Source organism: Dipodomys spectabilis, unplaced genomic scaffold (genome assembly GCF_019054845.1).
Source record: "Dipodomys spectabilis isolate Male_0828 unplaced genomic scaffold, ASM1905484v1 ptg000147l, whole genome shotgun sequence".
Taxonomy (NCBI): domain Eukaryota; kingdom Metazoa; phylum Chordata; class Mammalia; order Rodentia; family Heteromyidae; genus Dipodomys; species Dipodomys spectabilis.
This window is the reverse complement of record NW_024870824.1, coordinates 15,419,445-15,446,573: the sequence shown is the minus strand read 5'-3', so window position 1 is coordinate 15,446,573 and position 27,129 is coordinate 15,419,445. Positions and strand designations below refer to the sequence as shown.

The window sequence follows — 27,129 nt, the reverse complement described above, 5'->3', positions numbered from 1 at the left end:
CTGAGCTGATGAATGCAGAGGCAGGATTTGAAAGTCAGTGAAAGCTGTGGCTGTTCTGTGCTAGGGTATGTGTAGTGTAATTTTTGGAGCATGTATGTTTTACAGGCTCTTCTGTCATTTGTCGCAAGCATTGCCTAAATATGCTACAATATGGTCCATAGGTTGCTGGTTTGGGAAGCCACATAAATTAAACCTCTCCTACATGGTCCTGTCACTGGCTTTAGGGATATCTAATAGCATGGCGCAGAAGTGAGGGACTGGTTGAAGGAGAGAATCTGAACGCAAATCTGTCTACCCTTCTGCAAGCCACCATTACTGCCTACCCACCTTCCTCCAACCTCCTCTGAGGCGGACCTTCTCTTAGGGATTGTGTGTCCATGCCAGTGGGAGACACACTGACTGTAACTGGAAGGAAGAGACTTTCTCTTCAAAATCCTCTTGCTCTTTGAGATGCCAACTACTCCCTGCTTCTCTGACACTAACCATAGCACCACATTGCCCTAAATATTTGTCTGCCACCCTCCCAACTCCACCTCTTCTTCCATGAGCTTTCGTGTTCAGCACATTTATTTTTCTTCTCTGCTCTATGCACATTTGTTTTTCTACCAGTTATGGAAAAGCTCCAGTACATTCTTACTCATCGAGCCTTTGCTCTGCATGCTATTTATATATTTGTCATTTCAAAAGCCCTCAGCCAAATTACCACATTCTGTCATAATCATCAGCTATCGACCAGGATGGATTTTGTGCTACCTTGTGAGCTAGAGGACTAAGACAAATGTCAATAACATCCACACCTGTCTGAAATGAACCAGAAAGATGAAGGAGAGGAGCTAGAGTTTATGGAGTATATTCCTCTTGCCAAGTATTTCATATTTATTTTCTTAATCCTCACCATGATTACAGTGTCCAGGAGATGATTATGAAATGGACTTTTAAGTGTTGTCAGACTTCAAAATATGACTTGGATTCTCTGTATGCTTTGGAGAAACTAATTTTTTAAAAGTCTGTAGATGGCCAAGCACTGATAGCTCAATCCTGTAGTCCTAGCTACTCAGGAGGATGAGATCTGAGGGTTGTGGTTCCAACCCAGTCCAGGCAGGAAAGTCCATGAGACTCTTATCTCCAACTGACTACCAAAACAGCCAGAAGTGGAGCTGTGGCCCAAGTGGAAGAATACTAACCTTGAGCACAAAAACTCAGCATTTTTGTGCCCTGAGTTCAAGCCCCAGGACCGGCACACACACACACACACACACACACACACACACACACACACACACACACACACACACAGTCTATAGATAATGTCAACATTCATGCATAAAATGTAGCTTTAAAAAATAAACAACTGCCCTAATGCCCAACTGAGAAAGTGGTTTAGAAATTGGATTAAAGAGAAGTACTGAGTTTGGGAGAAGGAAAAGGAGGAGGAATAGGAGAAGGAAGAGGAGGGGAGAATGAGGAGGGGGAGAAGGAGGAGAAAGAGGAGGGGAAGGAGGAGTTGGAGAAGGAAGAGGAGGAGGAAGAGGAGGAGGAGGAGGAAAAGGATGAGAAGGAGGAAGAGGAAAAGAGGAAGAAGAGGAGGAGGAGGAAAAGAAGGAGGAGGAGGATGAGGAGGAGGAGGAGGAAATACCCTTATGTTGATTGCTAGAGTTTGAGCTTCTTTCAGGAAAGGACTAGCCTGGGCATCTTTTCATTTGTTTCTTATATATTTGTTGTACTAGGCAGCGACAATATTGAAATGAGTAAGGCAGTGTGATGGGGGAGGGGGTACATACCTTTAAATGAATCATTAAATATTAGTATATTGAAAGCTCTAATCTGTAAATATAAGTTGGCGTAGAAACACGTAGGAAGAGAACAGTATTTTGATTTAAAAAAATGGCTTCCAAGAAATAAGATAGTTAAACTGAATACCAAAGGGAGGCAAAGAAGGGTAACTAAGGGTAAGTAAGAAGTGCTCACAAGTATAGGGCATGCCCTGGAGATGGAATTGGGGATTTCCCTGTCATGGAATTGATTATGAGGCTATGTCAGAAATAAAGTTGGTGAGGTAAGCAGAGACCAAACTATAACTGTAACACATCAAGGTTTAGAATTTGCCTAAAATTGCAATAGGAATATGATGCAAGGTTTTGAACAAGGGAAATATATTAACAGTTTTTCTCTGTATGAAAACTTGACATTTTGACATCAGCCGTAAGGCTGATTGAGAAAGAATAAGAACCAAGGCAGAATTATGACTTAAGAGGATAGATCAGGGGCTGGGAAGGTGGCTCAGTGGGAGAGTGCTTGCCTTGCATGCCTGAGGTCCTGGGTTTGATTCCTCAGCACCACATAAGCAGAAAAAGCCAGAAGTGGTGCAATAGCTCAAGTGGTAGTGTGCTAGCCTTGAGCTGAAGAGCTGAGAGACAGCGCCCAGGCCCAGAGTTCAGGTCCCACGACTGACAACAAAAAAAAAGGTAGATCGTTCACTTATGCATACCATAAGTGATTTTTAGTACCAGTATGTGCTAGAAATCTGTCAGTTTCTAGGTACCCATGGCTCTTGCCTGTAATCCTAGCTAGTCAGGAGGCTGAGATCTCAGTTCAAAGCCAGCCTGGGCACAAAAGACCATGGGACACATCTCCAATTAACCTGCAAAAAACTTGAAAAATTAGATAAAATAAAAACAGAAGGGTACGTATGACTTAAGTGGTAGAGTGCCATCCTTGAGCAAAAATGTCAAACAAGAGTGCGAAGCCCTGAATTCCACTTCAGTATTGGCGAAGGAAGGAAGGGAGGAAGGAAGGAAGGAAGGAAGGAAGATAATAAACATCAATAAACATGGAGGGGCATCCCAATGTAGTATGTGTGGGGGAGGTAATCAATAATCAAGACAAAGGAATAGACAGTGAGAAGATCGGTCATAAATGTGGTGTTCAGGATTCTTCCCTCTGCAGAAGTGAATCTGGGCAGAGGTCTGAAATGAGGGGAGGAGCATGTTCAGACACACATGACAGCAGAGAGATCCAGATGGGTTGGGAGATTCAAGACCAGACGGCTCAGATGAGAGAACAGAGTCTGACTGCTGCTGATTCCTCATCGAGACCTGGGAACACAATGCCTGGTGGGCAGAGAGTGGACCACATGCGGGTAGGGGCAAAGTTTAATAGGGGAAACTACCTACTTGTATACGGCATACACACAAAGAAAGTAAATCTTAGTCAGTGGGCATGTGACAGTTTCTTTTTTTTAATTTTTATTTATTTTTTATTGTGAAAATACTGTACAGAGGGGTTACAATTACATGGGCAAGATAATGAGTACATTTCTTATCAAGCATTGTCACCTCCTCCTTTGTTTCCCCTTCCCATCCCTTCCCATCCTCCCCCCCCCCCATCCAATCCTCCCCTCACCACCAAAGTTGTAAAGCTCGTTTTCAACATAACAACTTGTACGTCTCATTGTTGGAACGGGTCCACCTGTATCCTTATTTAAACGACTTGTTTTTCCCCTTCCCCTCCAAACAGTTTCACAAGGTCAAAAGGCTACAGAGGATGTATGGGCCAAAAAGTTGCAGGGGATATGCGAGGCCAAAAGGTTATAAGAGATATCTGTGAGGTCAAAAGGTTATAAGATAGATTTCTATGAGGTCAAAAGGTGTCAAAAGGTGTACAGGCACAAAGGTTTTCCCATAGGAGAAGCATCAAAGGGTTGTTTTATGTGTTTATGGCGCCATGAAGAGGGGGCAGAAAGAGCATACCTCAGCACCGCTCCTGACTGCGGTGTCTGAATTACAAGACTCTGAAAGTTTTCCCTTTCCCCCCTTGAGGCAGGAGGCTAGGTTCTTGACTGTTGCCAGAGCTTATGGAAAGTTTTCTCATTCCTCATCTAACACACATGACCTCGTAAGCACAGAATTCCTCAGGAAGGGTCACGGGAGTCTGTGTCTCCAACACCTGATGTGCCATCAAGGAAGCGTCAATGCTGGAGCAGTATGGGAAGAAAGAGATGTTGGGAGGAAGCAGGAGCAGCCTAGTGAGGTCATTTGGGCCATGGCTTGTAGCTAATGCTGCCCACTGGGTGACAAGCCAGCTCAAGGGTAGTGAATATAGAAGTTTTATATCTTAGTCTGAACACTCTGTGTGTGTGTGTGTGTGTGTGTGTGTGTGTGTGCACGCGTGCACAACAATCCTAGGGCTGTCTGTCCCCTGAGCTTTTGTGCTTAAGGTAAGCACTCTACCATTGGAGCCACAGCTCCACTTCCAGGAACATTATGAATGAAAGGAGCTAGTAAAGAATGACTATAGATGTTGGCCCAAGCAACTGGAAGGCTAGATTTGCCTTATGTGGAGATGAGAAGCAGATTTGAGGTAAGGGAAAGCAGGAGTTTGATTTTGGACATGCTAAATTGAAGTTAGCTGATGGACTAGTTGATATGTGAAAACAAGAGTGAGTAGGATGGGCATGAATGGTAGCAGCAGGCAAAGACAAAAGAAAGACTTCAGTGGGATATGAATAGCAGATTGGAGAAAAATGGTTTATTCCAAGTAGATAATGGCATGGGTGAAAGAAAAAAAAAAAGGAAAGAAAAAGAGAATGCAGTGCTTGGTTTCTGGCCTGCCCAAGTGGAGTCCAGGTGATTTCCACTTACTGAGGGAGCAGGGGAGTGGGTGGCCTCAGCACCACAGACTCCTCTTAGTGCACTTTCTAGGCCTAGTTTCTCTATTCCACATTGATCCTTAGATCAAACATCATTTTCCTAAAGGAGAATATCCATTTTTGTCATGAAGGGCCAGAGTTTGAGCTTAGCTGGTCCTAAAGTCCTGTCATAACTATTCAACTTCTTGTGTAGTATGAGAGCAACCATGAAAATACAAACATACAAATGAATATAGCTGTCTTTCAGTGAAACCATCTTTACACCAAATCCTATAGGCTGAACATGCTCTTCTGGTCATTTTCTAGCCGTCTCTGAAGTAGAGTAATAGTAAGCAGTTTTCCCTTTCTTAAGACATAAAAGACAGCCATCAGTGGCTTATGCCTGTAATTATAGCTATTCAGGAAGCTGAACACTGAGAAGCCCAGTTTAAAGCCAACCCAGGCAGACAAACCTGTGAGACTCTTATCTCCAATTAACAACCAAAAAGCTGGAAGTGGAGGTATAGCTCTATACAAGAGTGTAAGGTCCAGAGTTCAAGATCCAGGGCTGGGAAGATGGCTCAGTGGTAGAGCGCTTGCCTTGCATGCCTGAGGCCCTGGGTTCGATTCCTCAGCACCACATAAGCAAAAAGAAAAGAGCCGGAAGTAGCGTTGTGGCTCAAGTAGTAGAGCGCTAGCCTTGAGCTGAAGAGCTGAGAGACAGCACCCAGGCCCAGAGTTCAGGCCCCACGACCGGACCCCCCCAAAAAAACAAAAAACAAAAAACAGAGTTCAAGATCCAGTACTAGCACTAACAGGCACATACACACACACACACACACACACACACACACACACACACACACACACACACACACACACACACACACACACATACAATTTTTGCATAGAAGCAAGGGAAGCAAAGAAGTCATAATACATTGCCACAGTGAGCCAAGTTCCTGGCTAGATATATAACATTGCGTATAGTAAGCAGAAAGAACTTAACAGAGTATGGGAAACACAATTTATCTTTTAATGTTTGTCTTTGGCATGTATGTTTGATAACATTAGAGAGAATACATGTAATTCACATTTATCCCTTACATTGGATTTCTTAGAACCTTAGGACTAACTTCAAAGAAATGACCAGCCAAATATTTAGCATAAAGGAAGGTATTTCTGTGCTTGATTAGCATTTTCCTGAGCAAATGTGGGTAAAGAAATGTTTACAAAACAAGCCAGAATTGTAAATATAAACAACAAACAAACAAATGAAAACTGTGTCAGTAACCATTTCTCTGTTATACTGCTGGTGTTGTTCTTAAGTGAGATCCACCTTTAAGATGCAGTATATGAGTGCTAATAAAATGCAATATATGAGTGCTAATATGTAGTGTTTCCTTTCCACCAAGGGCAGAATCCCTAGTAGGGAGAGTGTTATGGAGTGGTGAGGGTCCAACATAACTGTCACCTTGTCACCTTGCCCTCTGTTCCTGACTTTACATGCAGACATGGCCTCAGAGAACAGCATCTTTGATCCACATACCTTTTGCCCGTCCCCATCTTTTAACTCCATTGTGTCTATACAGACACATCTTCTATGGGCTTTGAACTTTATGCCATACCTAGTATGTGTGATCTTTAGGTCCTCAAAAGTCATTAGGATCTGCCATGATAATTTTTTAAATTTTATTGTCAAGGTGATATACAGAGGGGTTACAGTTACATAAGTAAAGTGGTGAGTACATTTCTTTTTTTTTTTTAATTTAATTTAATTTTATTTGTGAACATACTGTACAGAGGAGTTACAGTTACATGGGCAGGATAATGCGTACATTTCTTACCATTGCAGCCTCCTCCTTTGTTTACCCTTCACCTCCCTTCCCAGCCTCCCCCCCCCCTTCCCAGCCTCCCCCCTCCCCCCCAATCCCAATCCTTCTCCCCCCCCCCCCCCCCCGCACCAACGTTGTAAAGCTCGTTTTGGACATGACAACTTGTACTTCTCATTGTTGCAACAGGTCCACCTGTATCCTTAAACAACTAGTTTTTCCACATCTCCTCCACAAGTTATACTGACATCAAATATAGTGAAAGCAGGGGTTATACTGTGGGGGAGGGACATACAAAGCAACAAAGAGATAATCTTATAAATGTGTTAGAAACACATGCATGAAAGAAAAAAACATTAAAATACACATCTAACTGACATCACATTATCTGACCTTTTCCACTTGACTCATACATATACTAGATATTACAAATAAGGGAAACCATGGGACCTACATTTCTTTGGGCCTGGCTTACTTCACTTAATATAATTTTTTCCAAGTTTTTCCATTTCCTAACAAATGAGGCAATGTCATTCTTTCTGATGGAGGCATAGAATTCCATTGTGTATATATACCATATTTTCTTGATCCATTCATCTACTGAGGGGCATCTGGGTTGGTTCCATATCTTAGCTATGGTAAATAATGCTGCAATAAACATAGTTGTACTGGTAGCTTTACTGTGGTCTTGTTTGTAAACATTAGGGTAAATGCCCAAAAGTGGGATTGCTGGGTCATAGGGGAGCTCTATGTGAAGTCTTTTGAGGAACCTCCATACTGCTTTCCAAAGTGGTTGAACAAGTTTACATTCCCACCAACAATGAAGTAAGGTTCCTTTCTGTCCACATCCCCTCCAACATCTGTTGTTGTTAGAGTTCTTGATTCTAGCCATTCTAACTGGGGTGAGGTGATACCTCAATGTTGTTTTGATTTGCATTTCTTTTATGGCTAGGGATGTTGAACATTTCTTCATGTGTCTATTGGCCATCCTTCTTTCTTCTTCAGAGAAGTTTCTCTTTAAGTCTTTCGCCCACTTATTTATTGGGCAGTTGTTTCTTTGAGGATTTGTTGTTGGGGGGTTTAATTTTTTGAGTTCCAAGTATATTTTAGATATGAGACCCTTGTCCGTTGTATGGCTAGTAAAGACCTTCTCCCAATCCGTGGGCTTTCTATTGATCTTGCTAGCTATGTCATTTGCCATTTCTTATGGAATTTGTTACACCCTCCCTCATTTTTTCCCACTTTCCCTCTCCCCAATCCTTCCCCCACCAAGTTGTATAGTTCATTTCCAACATATTGTTCTATGAGTGTCGCTGTTGCCTTGGTTCACCCTTTGTCCTTTGTCTCACCATTTTGTTGTTCCCCCTTCTCTTCCCTAATTCAGATAAACACATATGCAATACCCAGGCCACCAAAATCAAATACAGTGACAACAGGGGATAAACCATAGGAAACAAAGCACAAAAGAAAAAAATCACAGTACATTAAAAATAACAACAACAAAGGAAAACCTCTTATTTCCATGTCTTGGGGTTCATTTCATTTAGCATCATCTTATATGGTCATATGTACATAGCTATTGAGCTATTCTGCTCATCTACTAGGATTATCCTAGACATATACTAATTATTACACATGAGGGAAGTGAAGGGATCTGTTTCTTTGGGTTTGGCTTACTTTTAATCCATATGTCTGCAGCTCAGAATTTCCTCATCATCACCAGCTGTGTACCCCTCTACTCATCACCCTTATTTCAAGGCCCTCAGAAACAATGTGGAAAGAATTTCAAACTTACAAAGCAATTCTATTACACGTACTATCCATCCCAGTAAGATTTAATCTTTTCTTTTTACAAAAACTTTTGAGTTTGCACTTGGGGCCTTACACTTTCTAAGCAGGCACTCTACCATGTGAACCACATTGTCAACCTCTTTTTGCATTGGTTATTTTCAAGGTAGTGTTTCACTGTATGCCCAGCCTAGTCGCCACTAGGCTATTTGGGCTTCCCTTATCTGCTGGGATGACAGGTACAGATCGCTGGGCCTAACCATTTTGCTTCTCCCTTAGGGTGGCAGGTGTATAACACTGCGCTGACAGGTATATAACACATGCCCAAGCTGCCTTCAAGCTCTGCTCCCCTGCCTCTGCCTGCAAAATAGCTAAGATTATACGCTTGAGCCACTACACCCAACTACCATCTCTCTCTCTTTAAAGGAAGTTTTTTTTGGGGGTCCTGTCGTGGGGCCTGAACTCTGGGTCTGGGCGCTGTCCCTCAGCTCTTCAGCTCAAGGCTATCTCTCTACCCCTTGAGCCACAGTGCCAATTCTGGCTTTTTTCTTGTTGCTTATGTGGTGCTGAGGAATTGAACCCAGGGCCTCATGCATGCAAGGCAAGTGCTCTACCACTGAGCCACCTTCCCAGCCCCTTAAAGAAAGTTTTTTCACTTCCAAGTTCACATGTTTATAAGTTTATAGATTGGAATTAGAATAGGTAAGTTTAAATCCCAGCTCCACCATTTCATAGGCTTGGGATATTGTCTCCTAACGATGCCAGAATATCCTAAAAAAGAAGTCTCATGATGTCAGATGACATAATTATGAAGACAAAGTAAACCAACATGAAAAACATCTTTCATCTCTTGCTGCTTACATGTTAGGTGCTCCATCCATCAGTATCAAAATCTCCATCCTTCCAAGCAAGAGCTCCAAGTTGAGGACAAAAGCCCATCATTGCAGGGGATTTGAATGCTGAGATCAATGGCATCTCTTACAGGTCCTAGCTCAGTTGTCCTCAAAGTACAGTGTCCAGGCCAGCAGCTTCAGTATCACCTTGGAACTTGTTAGAAACACAAATCTCTGGGTTCCCTCCCTAATGGACTGAACTATGGGTGCGTCATAAGTTGTAGCCAAGCTCCTTACATGATTCTACTGCTTGCTGGTGAGTCATTCAGGAGCAACACTGCTGTGCTGCAACTTGATTATGGAACAGTTCTGTTGATGTTATTCAATCCTTCAGCAAAGAAACACATTTGGGAAAAAATATGACACTAACCAGTCAACTAGAAGCCAGGTGCTAGTGGCTCATGACTGTAATCCTAGCTACTCCAGAGGTTAAGATCTGAAAATTGCTGTTGAAAGCCATCCTAAGCAGGGAAGTCTGTGAGACTCTTCTCTCTAACTAACCAACCAAAAGCCAGAAGTGGAGCTGTGGCCCTAGTGTTAGAATGCCAACCTTGAGTGAAAAAGCTAACTGCTCAAGTCTTGAATTCAAGTCCTAGTGCCAACACACACACACACACACACACACACACACACACACACACACACACACACACTAAACAACCTAAAATCTTACTGAAAGAATACAAAGTAAAGTAACATAAGGAAAACTGTAAGAAATATTCACTCCACAGAAAAGATTGCTACCTACGTTGAAAATAGAGGATTCTAAATAAATGTAACATCTACAACATATGGAGAAGGTTAAAAATAAACAACAATCATACAAATGGTAGCAAACAGAACCTAATTTATTCAGAGTGTGTTATAGGACGTGGGCCAGCCAGCATTCCTGTTCCTTGCATTTAACAAAGACTTAAAGGAGGGAGACTAGAAAAATCTTTGTGGGATGAAAAAGCCCTGTTTGGAGGCTGGTGGTATGCAGGAACAGGAGATGTAAGAGCAAGAAGTGGATCTATTCTGTAATTGGTTAGGGAACCTATTTGCCTTTCTGTGTTTGATCTTGAGTTGGTAGTACGGGGAATAATTGAATGAGTCAATCATTCTGGATGGTTACTGCAGAGATTGTCATTGTATCTTGTTATATATCATCTGGCCATGGTTTGTATGTTCAATCTCTCAAGAAATGCACATGTGTAAAGTAAATAGTATGTGCTTATCAAGGATTATAGTTACATTATTGCTTATGTTATTGATTAGAGAGGAAACAGTTACCATATGCATAGACTCTGCTGCCTCTGCTTTAAAGATACCTTAAAGACTATTTTATATGGGAAATATCAACACGAACATTATGAGCTCACCTCTCTTATGTGTATTCTAGCTGTCATGGATTTTGTTCAATTGTCATGGTAAGGAAGAAAGTACATGTATGATATAATCAGTTGTACAAACAAAAATTCAATGAAAATGAAAGCACTGGACAAAGTTAAACAGGGAAGGGTGATTTTTCTCAACATGAATATGTAAGGACTGAAGGGTGGGGGCAAGAGAATTTTTAAGAAATATGATCCTAGCATTGGTGGCTCATACCTATAATCCTACCTACTCATGGTCTGAAATCTGAGAATCATGGTTCAAAAGTAGCTCAGGCAAATCTGAGATTCTTATCTCCAGTTAACCAGCAAAATGCAGGAAATAGAAGTGTGGCTCAAGTAGTAGAGGACCAGCCTTGAGTGTAGAAGCTAAAGGAGAACATGAAGCCCTGAGTCAAGCCCCAGTACTGGCATAAACCAACAAAACAACCAAAAAAAGGAGAGGTGGGAAGACAGAGTCATCTGTGTTTGATGACTGGCCTTACCCAGATTCAAAAACCAACTTCATCTTTTGACAGGCGTTTTATAGCTTGGAGTGAGGTGTCGGTTTAAGTTAGGCTCTTACTCTCCTTAATGGAAGCATTAGAGTGCTGTCTTCCTTCATGTTTATGTTTCTATTAAGGCAGATTACAATTATTTTTTATTTTCAAAACTTCAAATGGCTGCACAAGGATGTTACCGTTTGACATGTCCACTTATGTGTACATTTATACTTCTTGATGGGAGTCACTCCTTCCATCATTCTGCCTCATTCTTTCTGTCCCTTCCCTCAGACTCATTTCAGATTTCCACTTCTTTTTATCACGTATGTACATTGAATAGTCTATCTGTATTTGTCCCTTGTTCCATTTTTCATTCGCCCTTCCCCTTCGGCTAGCTGCCTCTCTTCAAATTTGTTTCTGTTTCCTGATATTCACTTTACTCAATTCTCTCCCAATTGTTCAAAAGGTATACTCCTATGATCTAATTGTGTATACATGCACTCTAAGGGATGGATTCCAAGCCCTTAAGAATGAGAACTCTAGTTGGGTGTTGGTGGGTCATGCTTGTAATCCTAGCTACTCAGGAGGCTGAGATCTGAGATCTGAGTTCAAAGCCAGCCCAGGCAGGAAAGTACATGAGACTCTTACCTCCAATAAACCATGAGAAAACCGGAAGTGGTGCTGTGGCTCAAGTGGTAGAACGCTCGCCTTGAGCTGAAGAGCTGAGGGACAGTGCCCAGGCCCAGAGTTTAAGGCCCATGACTGACTTAAAGAAAAAAAAAACCAAGAACTCTAACTCTTAAAACTATCAAGAGAGTTTTGACAAGTTTGCATCTAACAAGGTCCCAGAAAGAATTCCCAATTACATGCTTCCTCAAGAACTCCAGAAGAAGGTCGTTCAGAGCCAGAAATCAGGAGGAAACCCATCTAACATTTAGTGAATTTTAAGGCCATTACAGTCTATATCTAATCTTTTATTACAAATAATTTAAAAAATACAAATTTAGGCAGACTTTTCAAAATAAATATTCTTGCATTCTTTGTGCTGACTGTTGATTGGTCAGAGAATGATGCACTCACTTTCTCCCTCATTAGCATGCAATTATTTCACCCTAGACTGTGCAGTGGTGGGCAGGATGGTGAGAGAAACACTCGAGGAGGAGCCCTGGAGCTGCCTGGAGCCCTGGAGACGGGCTGTGTGTGTGTTCAAGGGTATTTCCCATGTAGATGGCACTACAAGCAGATGGGCAAGGAGGCTCTTCTACAGAGGTTCTACTCCATCGAGTCCTCCAGGCAATATAATTTTATTGGAAAGTTTATTTGAAGATAGAAAAGAATCCTTTTCCCTGTCTCCTTACCACCTTTTATTCTCCTTTTATTCTCTGGTAGTTATGGGCAACTATCAAGGAATAGGGTTTTGTTCATTTGTTTTTATTTAAGGCTTTCCTTTCTTGTTGGTTCTATGCGGTCACACTCATCTGGTGCTCCTTAGACAGTTTTTTAAATTGTTATTATAAAGGTGATGTACAGCGGGGTGACGGTTACATAAGACCGGTAATGAGCACATTTCTTTTTGAATGGTGTCACCTCTTTCCTTACTCTCTCCCAATTTTCCCCTCCCATTCCCCACCACAAGTTGTATAGCTCATTTTTAACACAGTATCTAGTGAGTATCACTGCTGCATTTGTCCACCTTCTGTCCCTCTATTTTGTGCTCCCCAAAACAGATAAACTTACAAACAAGACAAAGGTACAGAAAACAATAACAGCAAAGGAGAAAAAGTAACAAAAAACTATTGTTTCCATTTCTTGGAATTCAGGTTGATAAGTATCATTTTATATGATACTATGCACATAACTGTTGGGGCCTTGTGATCCTCTTCAAAGTATATCCTCCTTTGGTCTCTCTCACTGTGTGAATGTCTAGAGTCCTGTGTAATTTAGCATGTCCAAGTATTTTGTTGTTGTTGTTGTTTGTCTTTTACCGCCCCGTGTATTTACTTGTAGATTTATAGGCACATTCTAATTACAAAAAAATGAGGAAGGGGCTGGGAAGGTGGCTCAGTGGTAGAGCACTTGCCTTGCATGCCTGAGGCCCTGGGTTCGATTCCTCAGCACCACATGAGCAAAAAGAAAAAAGCCGGTAGTGGCACAGTGGCTCAAGTGGTAGAGGGCTAGCTTTGAGCTGAAGAGCTGAGGGACAGCACCCAGGCACAGAGTTCAAGCCCCACGACTGGACCCCCCCCCCCAAAAAATGAGGAAAACCTAGAAAGCCTGCAGAAAGGGAGAAGATTTTTACCAGCTATTTATTAGACAGGAGACTCATATCTAAAATATACTTAGAGATCAAAAAGTTAACCCTCCCAAAAAATAAATCCTCAAAGAAACAAATACATCAGCTAAAGACTTAAAGAGAGACTTCTCAGAAGAAATGATTGGCCAATAGAAACATGAACAAATGTTCAACATCTCTAGCCATGAAAGAAATGCAAATCAAAACAACATTGAAATTCTACCTTACCCCAGTTAAAATGGCTATTATCAAGAAAACTAATAACAACAGATGGTGGTGGGGATCTGACCAAAAGGCAACTCTACTACACTGTTGGTGAGAATATAAAGTTATTTAACCACTCTGGAAAGCAGTATAGAGGTGCCTCAAAAGATTAAACAAAGAGCTTCCCTATGATCTGGCAATTCCATTTCTAGGCATTAGACCACAAATAAGAACACACTAAAGCAATAGACAGATAAAGGCAATAAAGACAAATAAAGGCAATAGACCACAAATAAGACCACACTAAAGCAATGATCATAAACATGTTCATTGCAGCATTGTTTACCATGGGCAAGATATAGAATCCCAGATACTCCTCAGTGAATGAATGGATCAGAAATATGTGGTATATACATACAATGGAATTTCTTCCATCAGAGTGAATAAATGTTGTACCATTCATAAGGAAATGGAAAGACTCAGAAAAATTTATACTAAGTGAAATAAGGTAGACTCAAAGAATCTTTTTATAACTAGCATACATTCCTTGTACAAGAGGGATTTCATTGTGACATTTCCATATCAGCACACATTATATGCCAACATATACATATACATATACACTTTTTCTATCACTCTTCCTTTTACCCTTTTCTTAAAGCAATTTCATAATATTCACTGTAAAATGTACATATGTAAAAATAAAACCTGAGTAGATGGAGGGCATGGGTGGGGTTGGGGAGTGATGGGAACAATGATAAAAAAAAAAGGGTGACCATTGATCAAGATACATTGTACTCACGAACTGACATGTTGAATTGAAACCTCTTTGTACAAACTATTTAAATACAATAAAAATAAAAGTAAAGTGAAATAAAAATACAAACGAAAAGCAATTTCTCTATCAGACCCTGGTTTACTTTCCTCTCATTAAATTTTTTAGTGCATATTAATTGTACCAAAGAATTTCACCTTAGGACTTTCCATATGCATTATATTGGTTGGTCATGGGGTTTGAACTCTGGGCTTGGGCACTGTCCCTGAGCTCTTCAGCTCAAGGCTAGTGGTCTGCTACTTGAGCCACAGCACCACTTCCAGTTTTCTGGTGGTTAATTGGAGAGAAGCGTCTCATGGACTTTCCTGCCTAGGCTGGCTTTAAACTTTGACCCTGAGATCTCAGCCTGCTGAGTATCTAGGATTACAGATGTGAGCCACCGGTGTCCGGCCACATACATTATATTTTAATCAGAACAACTTCCTCTATTCCTCTTTCCCCATCTCCTTACTTTCTGTTACTAGCACCACTCAGTGAGATTCTTCATGCCATCTTCGTATAGAGATGCATGTATTTCAATATTACTCACCATCTTTCACTTTCCCCCTGCCCTTTTCCCCTCATCAGCTCAAACAGTCCCATAGTCATAATCAAGTCATATGTGTATGTCTAAAGTCTAGATGCCACAAAAGAATGAGGATATGCAGCATTTGGCTTCTTGAGCTGGGCTTATCTTATTCAACATAATATGCTGATGGTATAGTTTCATTTTCCTTTGTGGCTAAGCCTTTCTCCATCGTATATATGTACCTTATTTTGTATTTATTCATTGTCTATTGGAAACCTAAGCTGATTCCACCATTTGGCTATTGTGAATAGAGCTTCCATAAATGTGAATATGCTAGTATCTTTCTTATATATTGATTTAGTCTTATCCAAATATATGCCCACGTGTGATATGACAGGATCCTAAGGTATATCTACTTCTAGTTTTTGAGGAACCTCCATACTAATTTCCATAATGGTGACATTAGTTTACAATGCCACCAACAGTGTATAAGGGCTCAATCCCCACCAGCATCCTTGCCAGAATCTGTTGTTGTTTCCTTGATGACAGCCATTTTGACCTGGGTGTGGTAGAATCTTACTCTACATTTTTTCTCAGTTATCTTCTGCTGGTTTCTCTTTCTCTACAGCTGGTTTCATAATAGAGTTCCCCAAGCCCTGGTCTTGTTCTTGAATGATCATATCCTTCTCTATTATTCTAAATCCCATAGAAATGCAGGTTACTCCATGAAATGTAACTCTACTTTCATCCCTTCTGAGTTCCAGAAGCAGGCAAAGAATGGTGTATTTAAGATCTTCATTCTACTGTCTTACAGCTAGTTCACACTTAATGTGTTTCCCATTTCATCAAATTGTACCAATATTTATACAGATATGTAAATTAGGAATACAGTTTTCATTTTTTACATCTTTCCACCCACCTGGCAATCTATTATTCTAATCCATCCATTTACTCTTCAAATACAACTTATTCTACATGCTCCTCTCCAGTATGTGCCATCATCCTAATCTAATACTCTAAGCCTTTGTTCTCTTTTACCTGGATTTTCCCAAGGACCCTGGCCAGTATATTAGTTATTCTCACATGATCACCCCCACCCCCATTTCATTGCTCAGATTTGGATTCCTGTAACTTAGTTATCTTCCCTGTAGAGTAGCAGCTTCTGTCAGTGCATTTCTAACACAGCCCTCAGAGTCTAGCATTTGGCCAGTTTTCTGAGCTCATCTTAGATGCTTTCACTTTTCTCACTCCCCTCTGATAGTGAGCCCAAAAAGTATGTTCTGTTTCAGGCTCTTTGTACTTTCTATCCACTTCTGCTTCCTCTAACTCTTGAGTCCTCACCACCATCAGAATTTAGCTGAAATCATCTGCTGTGTTCCTGGGCTATCTCTCGCTGTTCTCTGTCACACCTACATGTTTAGGCCATGTATAGTTTAGTTCTTCTTAAGTATGCTTCTGCAACCAGCAGCATAAACAAGTATTACCTAGGAGCTGGTTAGAAATACAGAATCTTGACAGGTGTCAGTGGCTATGCTTACAATCATAGATGTTCAGGAAGCTGAGATCAGAGGATTGAAGCTAGCCTGAGCAGGAAAGCCACTGAAACTCTTATCTAGCCAAAAGCTAGAAGTGGAGCTGTGGCTAAAGTGGTAGAGAGCCGTCTTGGATCAAAAGTCTAAAGGACAACACCTAGGCCCTGCCCTCATACCAGCACACACAAAAAAAACAGAATCTAGATTTTCATAAGATCCTCAGTTGATTAATACAATCCTGGAACTAAGTACAGCGCATGCATTTTTTAAAACTATCTTCTAATCTTTTTGAACCCATACTATAAGCTTCCTGAGAGCAGGAAGTTTGTCTTTTTCCACACAGTGTCTATAGTAGAGATGATACTCAATCCATATTTGGTGAATGTGAGAGTCCTAATATAACTCTGATTGATCCAGGAAGAAACTGAAGCCCACAGAGCTTTTTTAGAGCCACACAGCTTGCAGTTAACCAAGCCAGTGCAAAAACAAAGTATTCTTAGCTCACAAGGAAGTGTGTTAGTGTGCTGGTAAGTAACAAAGCACAGCTCAAGTTCTTTGCTTTTGTGCCCTGTGGGCTTCTGATATAAATAACAATATGACTTAGTTGTATTTCACTATGTCACTTGAAGTCGAATCTCATGGACACTCACCTATGTGGAAATGTACCCAGAATAGTATCTTTATGCTTTATATCTCTAAGAAGAGTTAAAAATGCCTACATAGCCATCAAGTATATGGAATTTCTCTATTAATAACTGAAAAAGCAGAAAAGAAGTCAAAACTTCTTATAAGAATGGTTCATAAGAGAACCAATTTCGTGTTGGGGCAGCTATTTGCCAATATTCCTGGAGGGGTCAGAAGTAGCCCAAGGATCTCACACAGATTTTGCAAAGATGGCTCCAAATTTAATTATTCTTACTGAACTTACATTTATCTTACTGGACAGTTCTACCTAATTAAAAAAGTTCTTTCTATGGTTAAGTTTTGCTTGTCACTCACATTTTAAAAGTTTAATTATTTATAGCATATAATTGGCATGGCATAAATGAACCATAGCATTGAATTCAGGGCCTTCTAACCCTAACATCTCTCTTGATTTGAAATGTATGTTCCCTACAGAGAGGTGCTCATTATCGAAATGTTGAGTGGTTTTTCCCTCTTAGAAGAGGCAAAGCAGCACAGAGAAGACAAATCTAATGCTGAAGGAGGCTTGATGAAGAATCCGGGGTTTTGTTGGTGCTGGTGGCTTCTATCTAATTAGGAGGCTGAGATCTGAGGGCTGTGGTTTGAAATCAACCAAATAGAAAAGTCTGTGGGACTCTCATCACCCATTAACCACCAAAAAGCCAGAAGTGAAGTTATAGCTCAATTGGCAGAGTGCCAGCCTTCAGTGAAAAAGCTAAGAATACCACCCAGACTCTGAGTTCAAGCCCTAGTACCACCAGTACTGGCACACACAAAAAAATCCACACTATAAGGATATTGTCTAATCACCAACTCTAAAAAAGAAAGGAACCTAGAATTATGCAGCCCCACCTACCTGAGAGAGAGAAGCCCCTTGGGACATGATATATGATCATTTGTTTATTTGTTTTAATGTAACTAAAGAAATAAGATAAAAATTACTATTAATGTATAAAATAATCATGTCATGTATACATTTATTTGAATGATATTAAATACATTAATATTGTAAAACTGTTATTGTAACTGCCATTTCCAGAGCTTTTCTGTTGTCCCAAATAATAATTTGTACCTATTAAATAATAATTCTCCATTCTCCGTTGCTCAGCCCCCTGAGAGCTATCATTTTTCTTAAGAAATTGACAGTTATTAGATTTTCATATAAGCAGAATCCTACAATATTGTTATTTTGTCTGGTTTATTTCACTTAGCATAATGTCGTTAAGGTACATCAGTGTTAAAGCATGTATCAGATCATCATTCCTTTTTATGGCAATGTCATAGTCCACAATATGTGTATATGACACATTCTTTTATTTATTTATCTACTAATGGGCACTGAATTGTTCCCACCTGTAGGCTCTTATGAATAATGTTGCTTTGAATTTTGGTAAACAAGTATCCATTTGTAAACCTGATTTTAGTTCTTTTAGATATATACCTAGGATTAAACTTCTGGGTTGTATGGTCATTCTATATCTACCTTTTGAGAAACCATCAAGCTGTTTTCCACTGTGGCTGCACCATTTCATATTCCCACAGTAATGTATATGGGTTCCAACTTTCCCTGCTTTCACTGCTATGTTTTTTCATGTTTTGTTGTTGTTATTGCTTTGTTTTTGCCATAGCCATCCTAATGAGGAGGAAGTAGTACTTTTCCCTTCCCCTCTCCCCTCCCCTTCTATCCCTTTCTCTTCCTTCTCCCCTCCTCTCTAGTTCTCTCCACTCCTCTCCTGTTCTCTCCTCTTCTCTTCTCTCCTTTTCTTTTCATGCAGGTCCTAGGGCATGAACTCAGGGCCAGCATGCTGCTGTCCCTGAGCTTTTGTGTTCAAGGATAGTGCTCTACCATTTGAGCCATAGCTCTACTTCCGACTTTTTTGTTGATTTTTGCTGTTGGTCATGGGGCTTGAACTCTGGGCCTGGCACTTTGGCTCAGCTCTTCAGCTCAAGGCTAGTGCTCTATCACTTGAGGCACAGCGCCACTTATGGTTTTCTTGTGGTTTCTTGGAGATAAGAGTCTCATGGACTTTCCTGCCTGAGCTGGCTTTGAACCATGATCTCAGATCTCAGCCGCCTGAGGAACTAGGATTACAAGTGTGAGCCACTGTCGTCTGGTGGTGATTAATTGGAAATAAGAGATTCATGGACTTTCCTGCCTGGGCTCGATTTGATCCTCAGGTCTCCACCTCCTGAGTAGCTAGGGTTACAGCATGAGGCACTGACACCCAGAAAATGAAGGTTATCTTCAACATTGTCTGTGCCAGGGAGCTCAAACAACACCAGGGCGCTATTGCAGACCATCCTGAGTTGATGGGAAGATCTTTTATATCCAGTATTAAGTCTTGCCCCTCCTCCTGCAGGGATATTTACTCTACTTGCACTTCAGAACCATTTCAGAAAAACATTCTGATATTCACTTGTGAACCAGACCATTTATATCAGTATCTCTGAGGATGTGCACCCAGCATCAACAGATAGTGAAGATTGAAAACCATTAACTAAGGTTGATTTGCTGGCTGGAGTCATACAACCTTCACAAAGTGAGATGGGCAGTCTTGTCACTGAGCTTCTCTGGCAAGGCCCTGACAAGCAGCCAGCCTTCTATGCCTACTGGCAGTGCTAACTCCTTACTCTCCTAGACCTGTTATCTGCTAACGCTTTATATAGTTTCTGTGGATCTATGTACTGTCTCTTCTTTTTTTGTCTGTGGTACTCGGGTTTGAACTGAGGGTCTTGCCCTTGCTAGGCAGACAAGATATCACTGAACTATACTGCCAACGCTATTTTTCACTAATTATTTTCAGGACAGGGCGTTATTTCTATGGCAGATGCATACCCGAGCCCCAGTCTGCCTAATGTCTTCCCATTATTTCTAGAACCACAGGCACGGACTACCATGTCCAGCTTCCCTTCATATGGAGATGGAGTCTCATGGATTTTTCTATGGAGGCTGGCCTAGGACTTTGATCCTGCCCAATCTCAGCCCCTCACCTTGGGATGCTAGGGAAGCAACACTGCACCCAGCTATGTATGAAGGAGTTCCTGGAATGTTTCTATCTGGGTCAGACTTGAACCATGATCCTCCCTTTCAGAAGCTAGACTTTTCTTTCTTGTTGTAGTTTCCCTAGGAAATACAATGGCTGACATAGAATAGGTGCTCAGAAAATAGTATTGTATGAACCAATCTGAAAATTTAAACTTTAAGTAGCAGGCCTGTGAATCGTTACAAATCACAATCTCTAAACATTCTCTTCTCTGGATGAAATCTGTATACTTTCAGCCAATCTTAAAGACACAGCAAATTGGGCATTGAGGGCTCACACTTGTATTCAGGAGACTGGGATCTGAGGCCCACAGTTCGAAGCTAGCCCGGACAGGAAAGTCCATGAGACTCTTATCTCCAATTAATCACCAAAAACACCAGAAGTAGAGCTGTGGCTCAAGTGGTAGAGATCTAGCCTTGAGCAAAAAATAACTCAAGGACGAAGCCCAAGCCTTGAGTTCAAGCCCTAGTACCAGCACAGATACACACATACACACACACACACACACACACACACACACACACACACACACACACACACACACACACACACACACACAGCAGAATAAACTTCACCATTGTGAATATAGTGTCCTTCATTCTACCTGAAAACAATCAAGAACGTGTTACATATATCTCCTCATATTTCATACCCTGTACAACAGACATTGTTCCAGACACTGGGAGTTATCTTGAAAAAGATAACCAAAGTCAGTCTGTGGAGGCAATGTATAGATCAATCAGTAAGTCATTTCAGAAAATAGTTTATGCTATAAAAATTAGAACTCTTTGAGAAGCTTTGAGCCTTCTTTGAAAGAACTTTTTATTGTATGATCATAATAAACCTCCTTTCCTGTAATTTTTTAATAACTTGTATACATTATGCTTTCATTGATAAAGTACAACTCAGTTTGAGTTAATAAAACCAAATTCTGAATTCTCACTGGGAAAAAAGTGTTTGTAGAATTAAGTCCAAAGCAGAATTTACATAAACATTAATTGGAACTTTGACACAAGTAACGTGTGCTTGGCACCAAAAGAAATATAATTCAGGGAGAGGAAAAAAAGCCCCTGACCTGACTTGTGGGTTGCTGTTTCTCCTGTGACTTCAGAGAACCTGAAATCAGTTTGTCCAGGCAATCTGACACAAGGACAACCTCCACGCATGGCCTTCTCTCCCAGCATCCCTGTAAACAACAATTTCTGCATGGCCTAGAATAGAGTTCAATAACCAAGATGGCACTTTTTTTTTTTTTTTTTTGGTCCATCGTGGGGCCTGAACTCTGGGCCTGGGCACTGTCCCTCAGCTCTTCAGCTCAAGGCTAGCGCTCTACCACTTGAGCCATAGTGCCCCTTCCGGCTTTTTACTTTTTGCTTATGTGGTGCTGGGGAATTGAACCCAGGGCCTCAGGCATGCAAGGCAAGCACTCTACCACTGAGCCACCTTCCCAGCCCCAGGATGGCACTTTTATTTGTTTATAAGATCCTTGCTCCAGCCCTGCCCTTCATTCATCCCCTTTCCTTCATCTGATATGTAAATGATACACTGACAACATAGAAAACAGCCTCACGGGGCTTACATTGACTGATTCTGTACATGTCCCCACAAACTGACTGTGGTTTACTCTTTCACGATAGTTCCCAGGGCCTGGAACAAAGTAAATAATCAGAATGAACCAAAAACATCCCTGAGTACTTGTAAGGTCTCTGAAGAAAATCCAGTGAGGCCTCCTCCTGTCATAATGTAGGAGCTCTCTTGGGTAGCTTATCAGATGGTGGCTACAGACATTGGCATATATACACGTTGCAACTGATGGTGATGTTCCCTTCCCAAAGATTAAAAAAATGACTTTTCTTTCCATGGTCCCCGACTCTCCTCTAGTTCTTCATGGTTTTTTGTATGCTCTTTTCTTCCAGTTCCAAGGAGGGCTTCGGGTCAGTGGAGAAGGTGGTGCTGCTCACGTTTCTTTCGGCAGTCATCCTGATGGCCATCCTGGGAAACCTGCTGGTGATGGTGGCGGTGTGCCGGGACCGGCAGCTCAGGTGGGTCAGCATGGGGGAAACTCTTAGGAAGCACAAGTGCAGCACTGGCTTTTCCCTGGAGAGTTAGGTTCCTTGAATTCACAGTTACAAAGAATATTCATGGGAAGAGTTTGAAAATGTAGAATTGACAATCTCATGTAGTGCCACCAGTGCAAACACTTCAGTTTCCTTCCTCTCTGTTTTCCTATATGACATTTCATTGGTTCATATGGTTGTGGCACTATTTATTCAACTCTTCAGGACACATCTAATGCAGCCTCATGTTACAATTGGTTCAGAGAAGGGCTGATTGAGTAGTGAGCAATGCAGCTATATTTTCTCCTGCATTAACCTCACCCCTGGCTACAATTAGTATCATCTCAGATGTTTTCCAAAAGTGTTACAGAGTGATATCAGTATGTGTTGTGCAAAATTTTGTATGGAACATGAAAAAACTATTTGTTGTTAAAAATCCTAATTTCACTTAGCACTCATTGAATGGACAGAGATGTTACCCACCCAAAGCTCTTGAATTAACTGATTTGAGATGAGAGCTGGGTGCATTGATTACATGTTATGTCTATTTAATGGACATCTGGATGTCTATTAAATTCATTGGGTAATCTAGGAGCTGGTAGCTCATGCCTATAATGCTAAAAGTCCCTGAGACTCTATCTCCAATTAATTAGCAATAATCCTGAACTGGAGGTGTGACTGAAGCCAAGCAAGAGCATGAGACCTTAAGTTCAAACTCTGCTACTGGCATGCCCCCTGCCCCCCACACAGATGATTTTAGTATGGAGTAAGAGGCGCTGACCCCTAGAAGAGGATATGAGATACCTTTCTGAGCAAGCCATGCCCTGATCCTAGGGTGACCCAAATAAAATGTAAAAGCATAATTCTGGCCCAAATCTGAGACATGTAATAACCTATCTAAGAGCAGCAAATGGTGGGATGTGACCACTGGGCATGTACCTTCAGTCGGCTCCCTAAGCCACTGTGGTATGTAAATAGTCCAACAGCTGGAAGAGAGAGCTTCTATGTAAACAGCCTGAGTGAAAGCCACCATCCCAGACCACAGGGACACAGTCATATACAGGAAATGGAGTTTTACTGTCAGCAGGGCTGACAAGACCATGTCTTTCACAGGAGAGGGAGAAATGGACCCTTCCTTTGTTCAAGGTCAAATTTATATGGGAGAGGGAGAGTGGGGAGGGCTAGGAGCGGGGAAGTAGGGAAGTCCTCTGCACGTGTGCAGCTGAATGCTAAAGCTGGCATCTAGCCTTCTGTCCAGGGGTTTTCTGACAGTAACCGTTATAGTTAGGCAGCATTCTCCTGATGCAGCTGGGGATTTGGGGTAAAACACGGCTTCGGGAAATTAAATGGGAGGAACAGCCAGGGCTGCAGGCCAGCTGCAGTTAGGCCTGCCCAGATCTGCTGGTTTTTGTGGGAGGGGCTGAGGACTGAGACGCAGGGCATGTGAACCTTGGGCAGGAGCTCCAGGCAGGCAGGACCTCTGATCAGAGGGCTTTGGGTGCCAGGTGGTCTGGAGAACTCAGAAGAGGCTAGCCTGTGAAGGATCTCCTCCACATTACAGAGGAGAAGCTGAATCTCAGACTGAGTTAACTGTGTAACTTTTCCTTCCTTTCCCTCCCACCCTTCTTTCCTTTTTTCTTTGCTTCCTTTCAACCCTTTTTGTTTTCTTGCTCTTTCTTCCCGCTCTCCTTCTGTTGCCCCTCCCCCTGCCACCTTGCTTATACCTTTTCATTTGCAGGAAAATAAAAACCAATTATTTCATTGTATCTCTTGCCTTTGCGGATCTGCTGGTGTCGGTGCTGGTGATGCCCTTTGGTGCCATTGAGCTTGTCCAAGACATCTGGATTTATGGGGAGATGTTTTGCCTCGTCCGGACATCTCTCGACGTCCTGCTCACAACAGCATCCATTTTTCACCTATGCTGCATTTCTTTGGATAGGTAAGAACAGAGCAACGAGAGCAGTGAAATTCGGTGCAGGAGGCAATTTATGGCCATGGCGGAGTGTCTCTCTCTTTTTCCTAATTCGTGACAAGAAATGAATCTCCAAGAAAAAAAAATTGGTAGTTTGGTTATTCATCTACTTCTATCTTTTGCAAAGAGCCCTTTTTAGCAAGCATTCCACAAGTTCTTGTAGACCCAATGATTCATAAGATTTAGGAACCACCTCAAATTGCTTATTGCTCTTTGTGATAGATACCAACAGTTGAGTTGACTATAGCTCACTGGATTTTTTACTAATGACATGGACAAAATTCCAAGCAGCAAGAATGAATGCATCTTCCTTAGAAGGCAGCATGGCCAATTCAAAAATAATGGGGCTGTATGTTTGCACATGATCTCTTTCTAAAATGTCTATGTGTTGCCGGGTGCCGGTGGCTCATGCCTGCAATCTTAGTTTCTCAGGAGTTGAGATCTGAGGATCGCTGTTGGAAGCCAGACTGGGCAGGAAAGTCTATGAGACTCTCAGTTAACCACTAGCAAACCAGAAGTGGAGCTGTGGTTGAAAGTGGTAAAGCACTAGCCTTAAGCCAAAAAGCTCAGGGACAGCACGCAGGCCCTGAGATCAAGCCCCAAGACCAACAAAGAAAAAGTTAAGAAAACAAAAAATAAAATGTGTCTATGTGATAATGTCTAGCTAAGTGCATGTGATTATGAGAATTCTTTTCTAGAAAGCTAAAAATAGTTATAAGATCTTTCACGATTAGGGGTAGGAGCTAAGTCTAGAATTTCTGCATGATTTCATTCTTTTGTTCGTATTTGACCTCAAGAAACAATGATTTCTATTTCTACCTCATTTGTTGGAGATCCATGTTTATCACTTGTGTCCTTACTTTTCAATTTCTGCTCATTTATGTTGAATAATAAATGCAAAATGCAATTTAAAAGTCAGATGGTTCCAGGAACATAGACTACCGTTACCAAAGTCTGTCTGAGGGGTTAAGCTACCAAAAGAGCATGTGGGACCAAAGTAACATGTAAAGAAAATTACCAGGAGCAACCTCTTAATATCTCCTAAACAATCCAGAGTATTGCCATATTCTTCTCCTTCCCATCTTGGAAAAGATCACTGTTTCTTTCATGGATGACTAGGAAGAGTAGTTAAGTGAAATTAGATATTGTGGTACATCTAAAATGTGTACCTTTAAACAGTACAATCACGTCCTCTCTTCTCAGTGAAGAACTCACAGTGCAGGAAGTCTTCAGGGACTAAAACTGACGGAATGGTAGATTTATGTCCTGTCTCAGGGGATATGGGATAGTTGAACGTATCTATGTTTCATGCATATATGATCAAACTCTACAGGTAGAGATAAAGACATATAAAATAGAACTGTTGGTCCGCAGCCAGAACCATCAAGTCCTAGTCTGAAGTTTTTGTTTACTAGCTTATTTAAACAGCCAATATATGAGTGCATGTGTGTGTGTGTGTGTGTGTACACGTTCACATATGGACATGTCCATACATCAGTACTAGAGCTTGAATTCAGGACCTATGCACTGTCCCTTATCTTTTTCACTCAAAACTGGCATACTAGCTTGAGCCACAGCTCCATTTCCAGCTTTCAGCTGGTTAATTGGAGATAAAAGTCTTATAGTCTTTCTTCCTGCCCAGGCTGACTTTGAACCATGGTACTCAGATCTTAGCCTCTTGAGTAGCTAGGATTACAGGCATGAGCCATCGGTACCTGGCTTTAATACTTTCTGAAGACTTAGACTTTTTTTTGTCAATCGTGGGGCTTGAACTCTGGGCCTGAGTGCTGTCCCTCAGTTCTTCAGCTCAAGGCTAGCACTCTATTACCCTTGAACCACAGTGCCACTTCCAGTTTTGTGACTGGTTTACTGGAGATGAAAGTCTCATGGAGCTTCTTGCCCCGGCTGGCTTTGAATCACAATCCTCAGATCTCAGCCTCCTGAGTTAGGATTATAGCAAAAGCCACTAGAGCCCAGCAACTTAGACTTCTTAAAAGGCAGTTTATTTGTACTGCATCATATATCACATTATGGAAAGTAAAATACAGGGAGTAAAAAAATTTATGAACATCCTACAGGAACCTGCACACTATCATTGCTGTTAGTCTAGACACACTAGTGCGGGAACTTTTCAATGGTGAAGGTGGGGAGCTAGGAACTTGGGGTTTGTGCAAGAACAACAAGAAGAAAGCAGCCAGTTGGGCACAGAGTAAGGAGGAGAGAATGTAGATGCCGCTGTGTGGTGTCGTTTTCTCTGGGTGTCCCTGAATGAAGGGCTGGAAATTTCTCATAAAATGCTTGCCTCATAGACTCAGATTTGTGCTCATATGCTCTTTTGAAATAAGAAATTTTTCTCTGAGATGGCCTGCATTATCATGAAGCCAAATGAGTTAGTCATTGAGAAATACCTGCTTTAGAACTGAAGAGATTTAAGCTTAATTCTCAGTTTGGCCAACTTTTAACCCCAAAAGCTGCCAAGTTAATAAGTCTTTCAGAGTCTCCATTTTCTTGTATCCAAAAAAGAAGAAAGCACGTATTTTGCAGGGCTGCAATTAAAAATAAATTAGATAATCCATTTAAGTTATGGCTTTGGCCCAGCTTGGCACAAGTCTCAAGTTAGTAAATGTTGTAAGTTTCAGTTTCTTGCCACTATCTGTATAAACTGTTGGGCTTTTTTTTAAGAATATTTTTATTAACTTTAAGTAGTTGTACAAAGGAGTAGGTATTGAAACAAGAACTTTAGGAACATAGTGACTCTTGAACAATGTCACCCCTTTCAACATTCTTACCCACCATTTCCTATTCCACCCCTTCTCTTGATTTTCAAGATTTTTAGGTTATGTATTACATTGTTGTGCCAGTTAAGGAAGCAGTTGATATAGACAGCTTGATCTGTGTCATCCCTTTATCTTCTTTTTTCAACCAAAGTTGGAACTCAGCATTTAATGGCTGCTCCACTAGCTTTGTCATCCAGGGACTATGTCGTTATTAATTTGGCCTTTGAA

General features: G+C 41.3%; 1 protein-coding gene across 2 annotated transcripts in view; it reads left to right on the top strand.

Annotated features, from left to right (window-relative positions):
- Htr4 (5-hydroxytryptamine receptor 4) overlaps positions 1-27,129 on the top strand; it is a 191,144-nt gene that overhangs the window by 75,987 nt on the left and 88,028 nt on the right. For both annotated transcript variants that reach the window (XM_042692122.1, XM_042692121.1), the window contains exons 2-3: positions 22,012-22,137; positions 23,891-24,091. In XM_042692122.1, the coding sequence (XP_042548056.1) occupies positions 22,012-22,137; positions 23,891-24,091 (327 nt within the window). The remainder of the gene's footprint in view (positions 1-22,011; positions 22,138-23,890; positions 24,092-27,129) is intronic.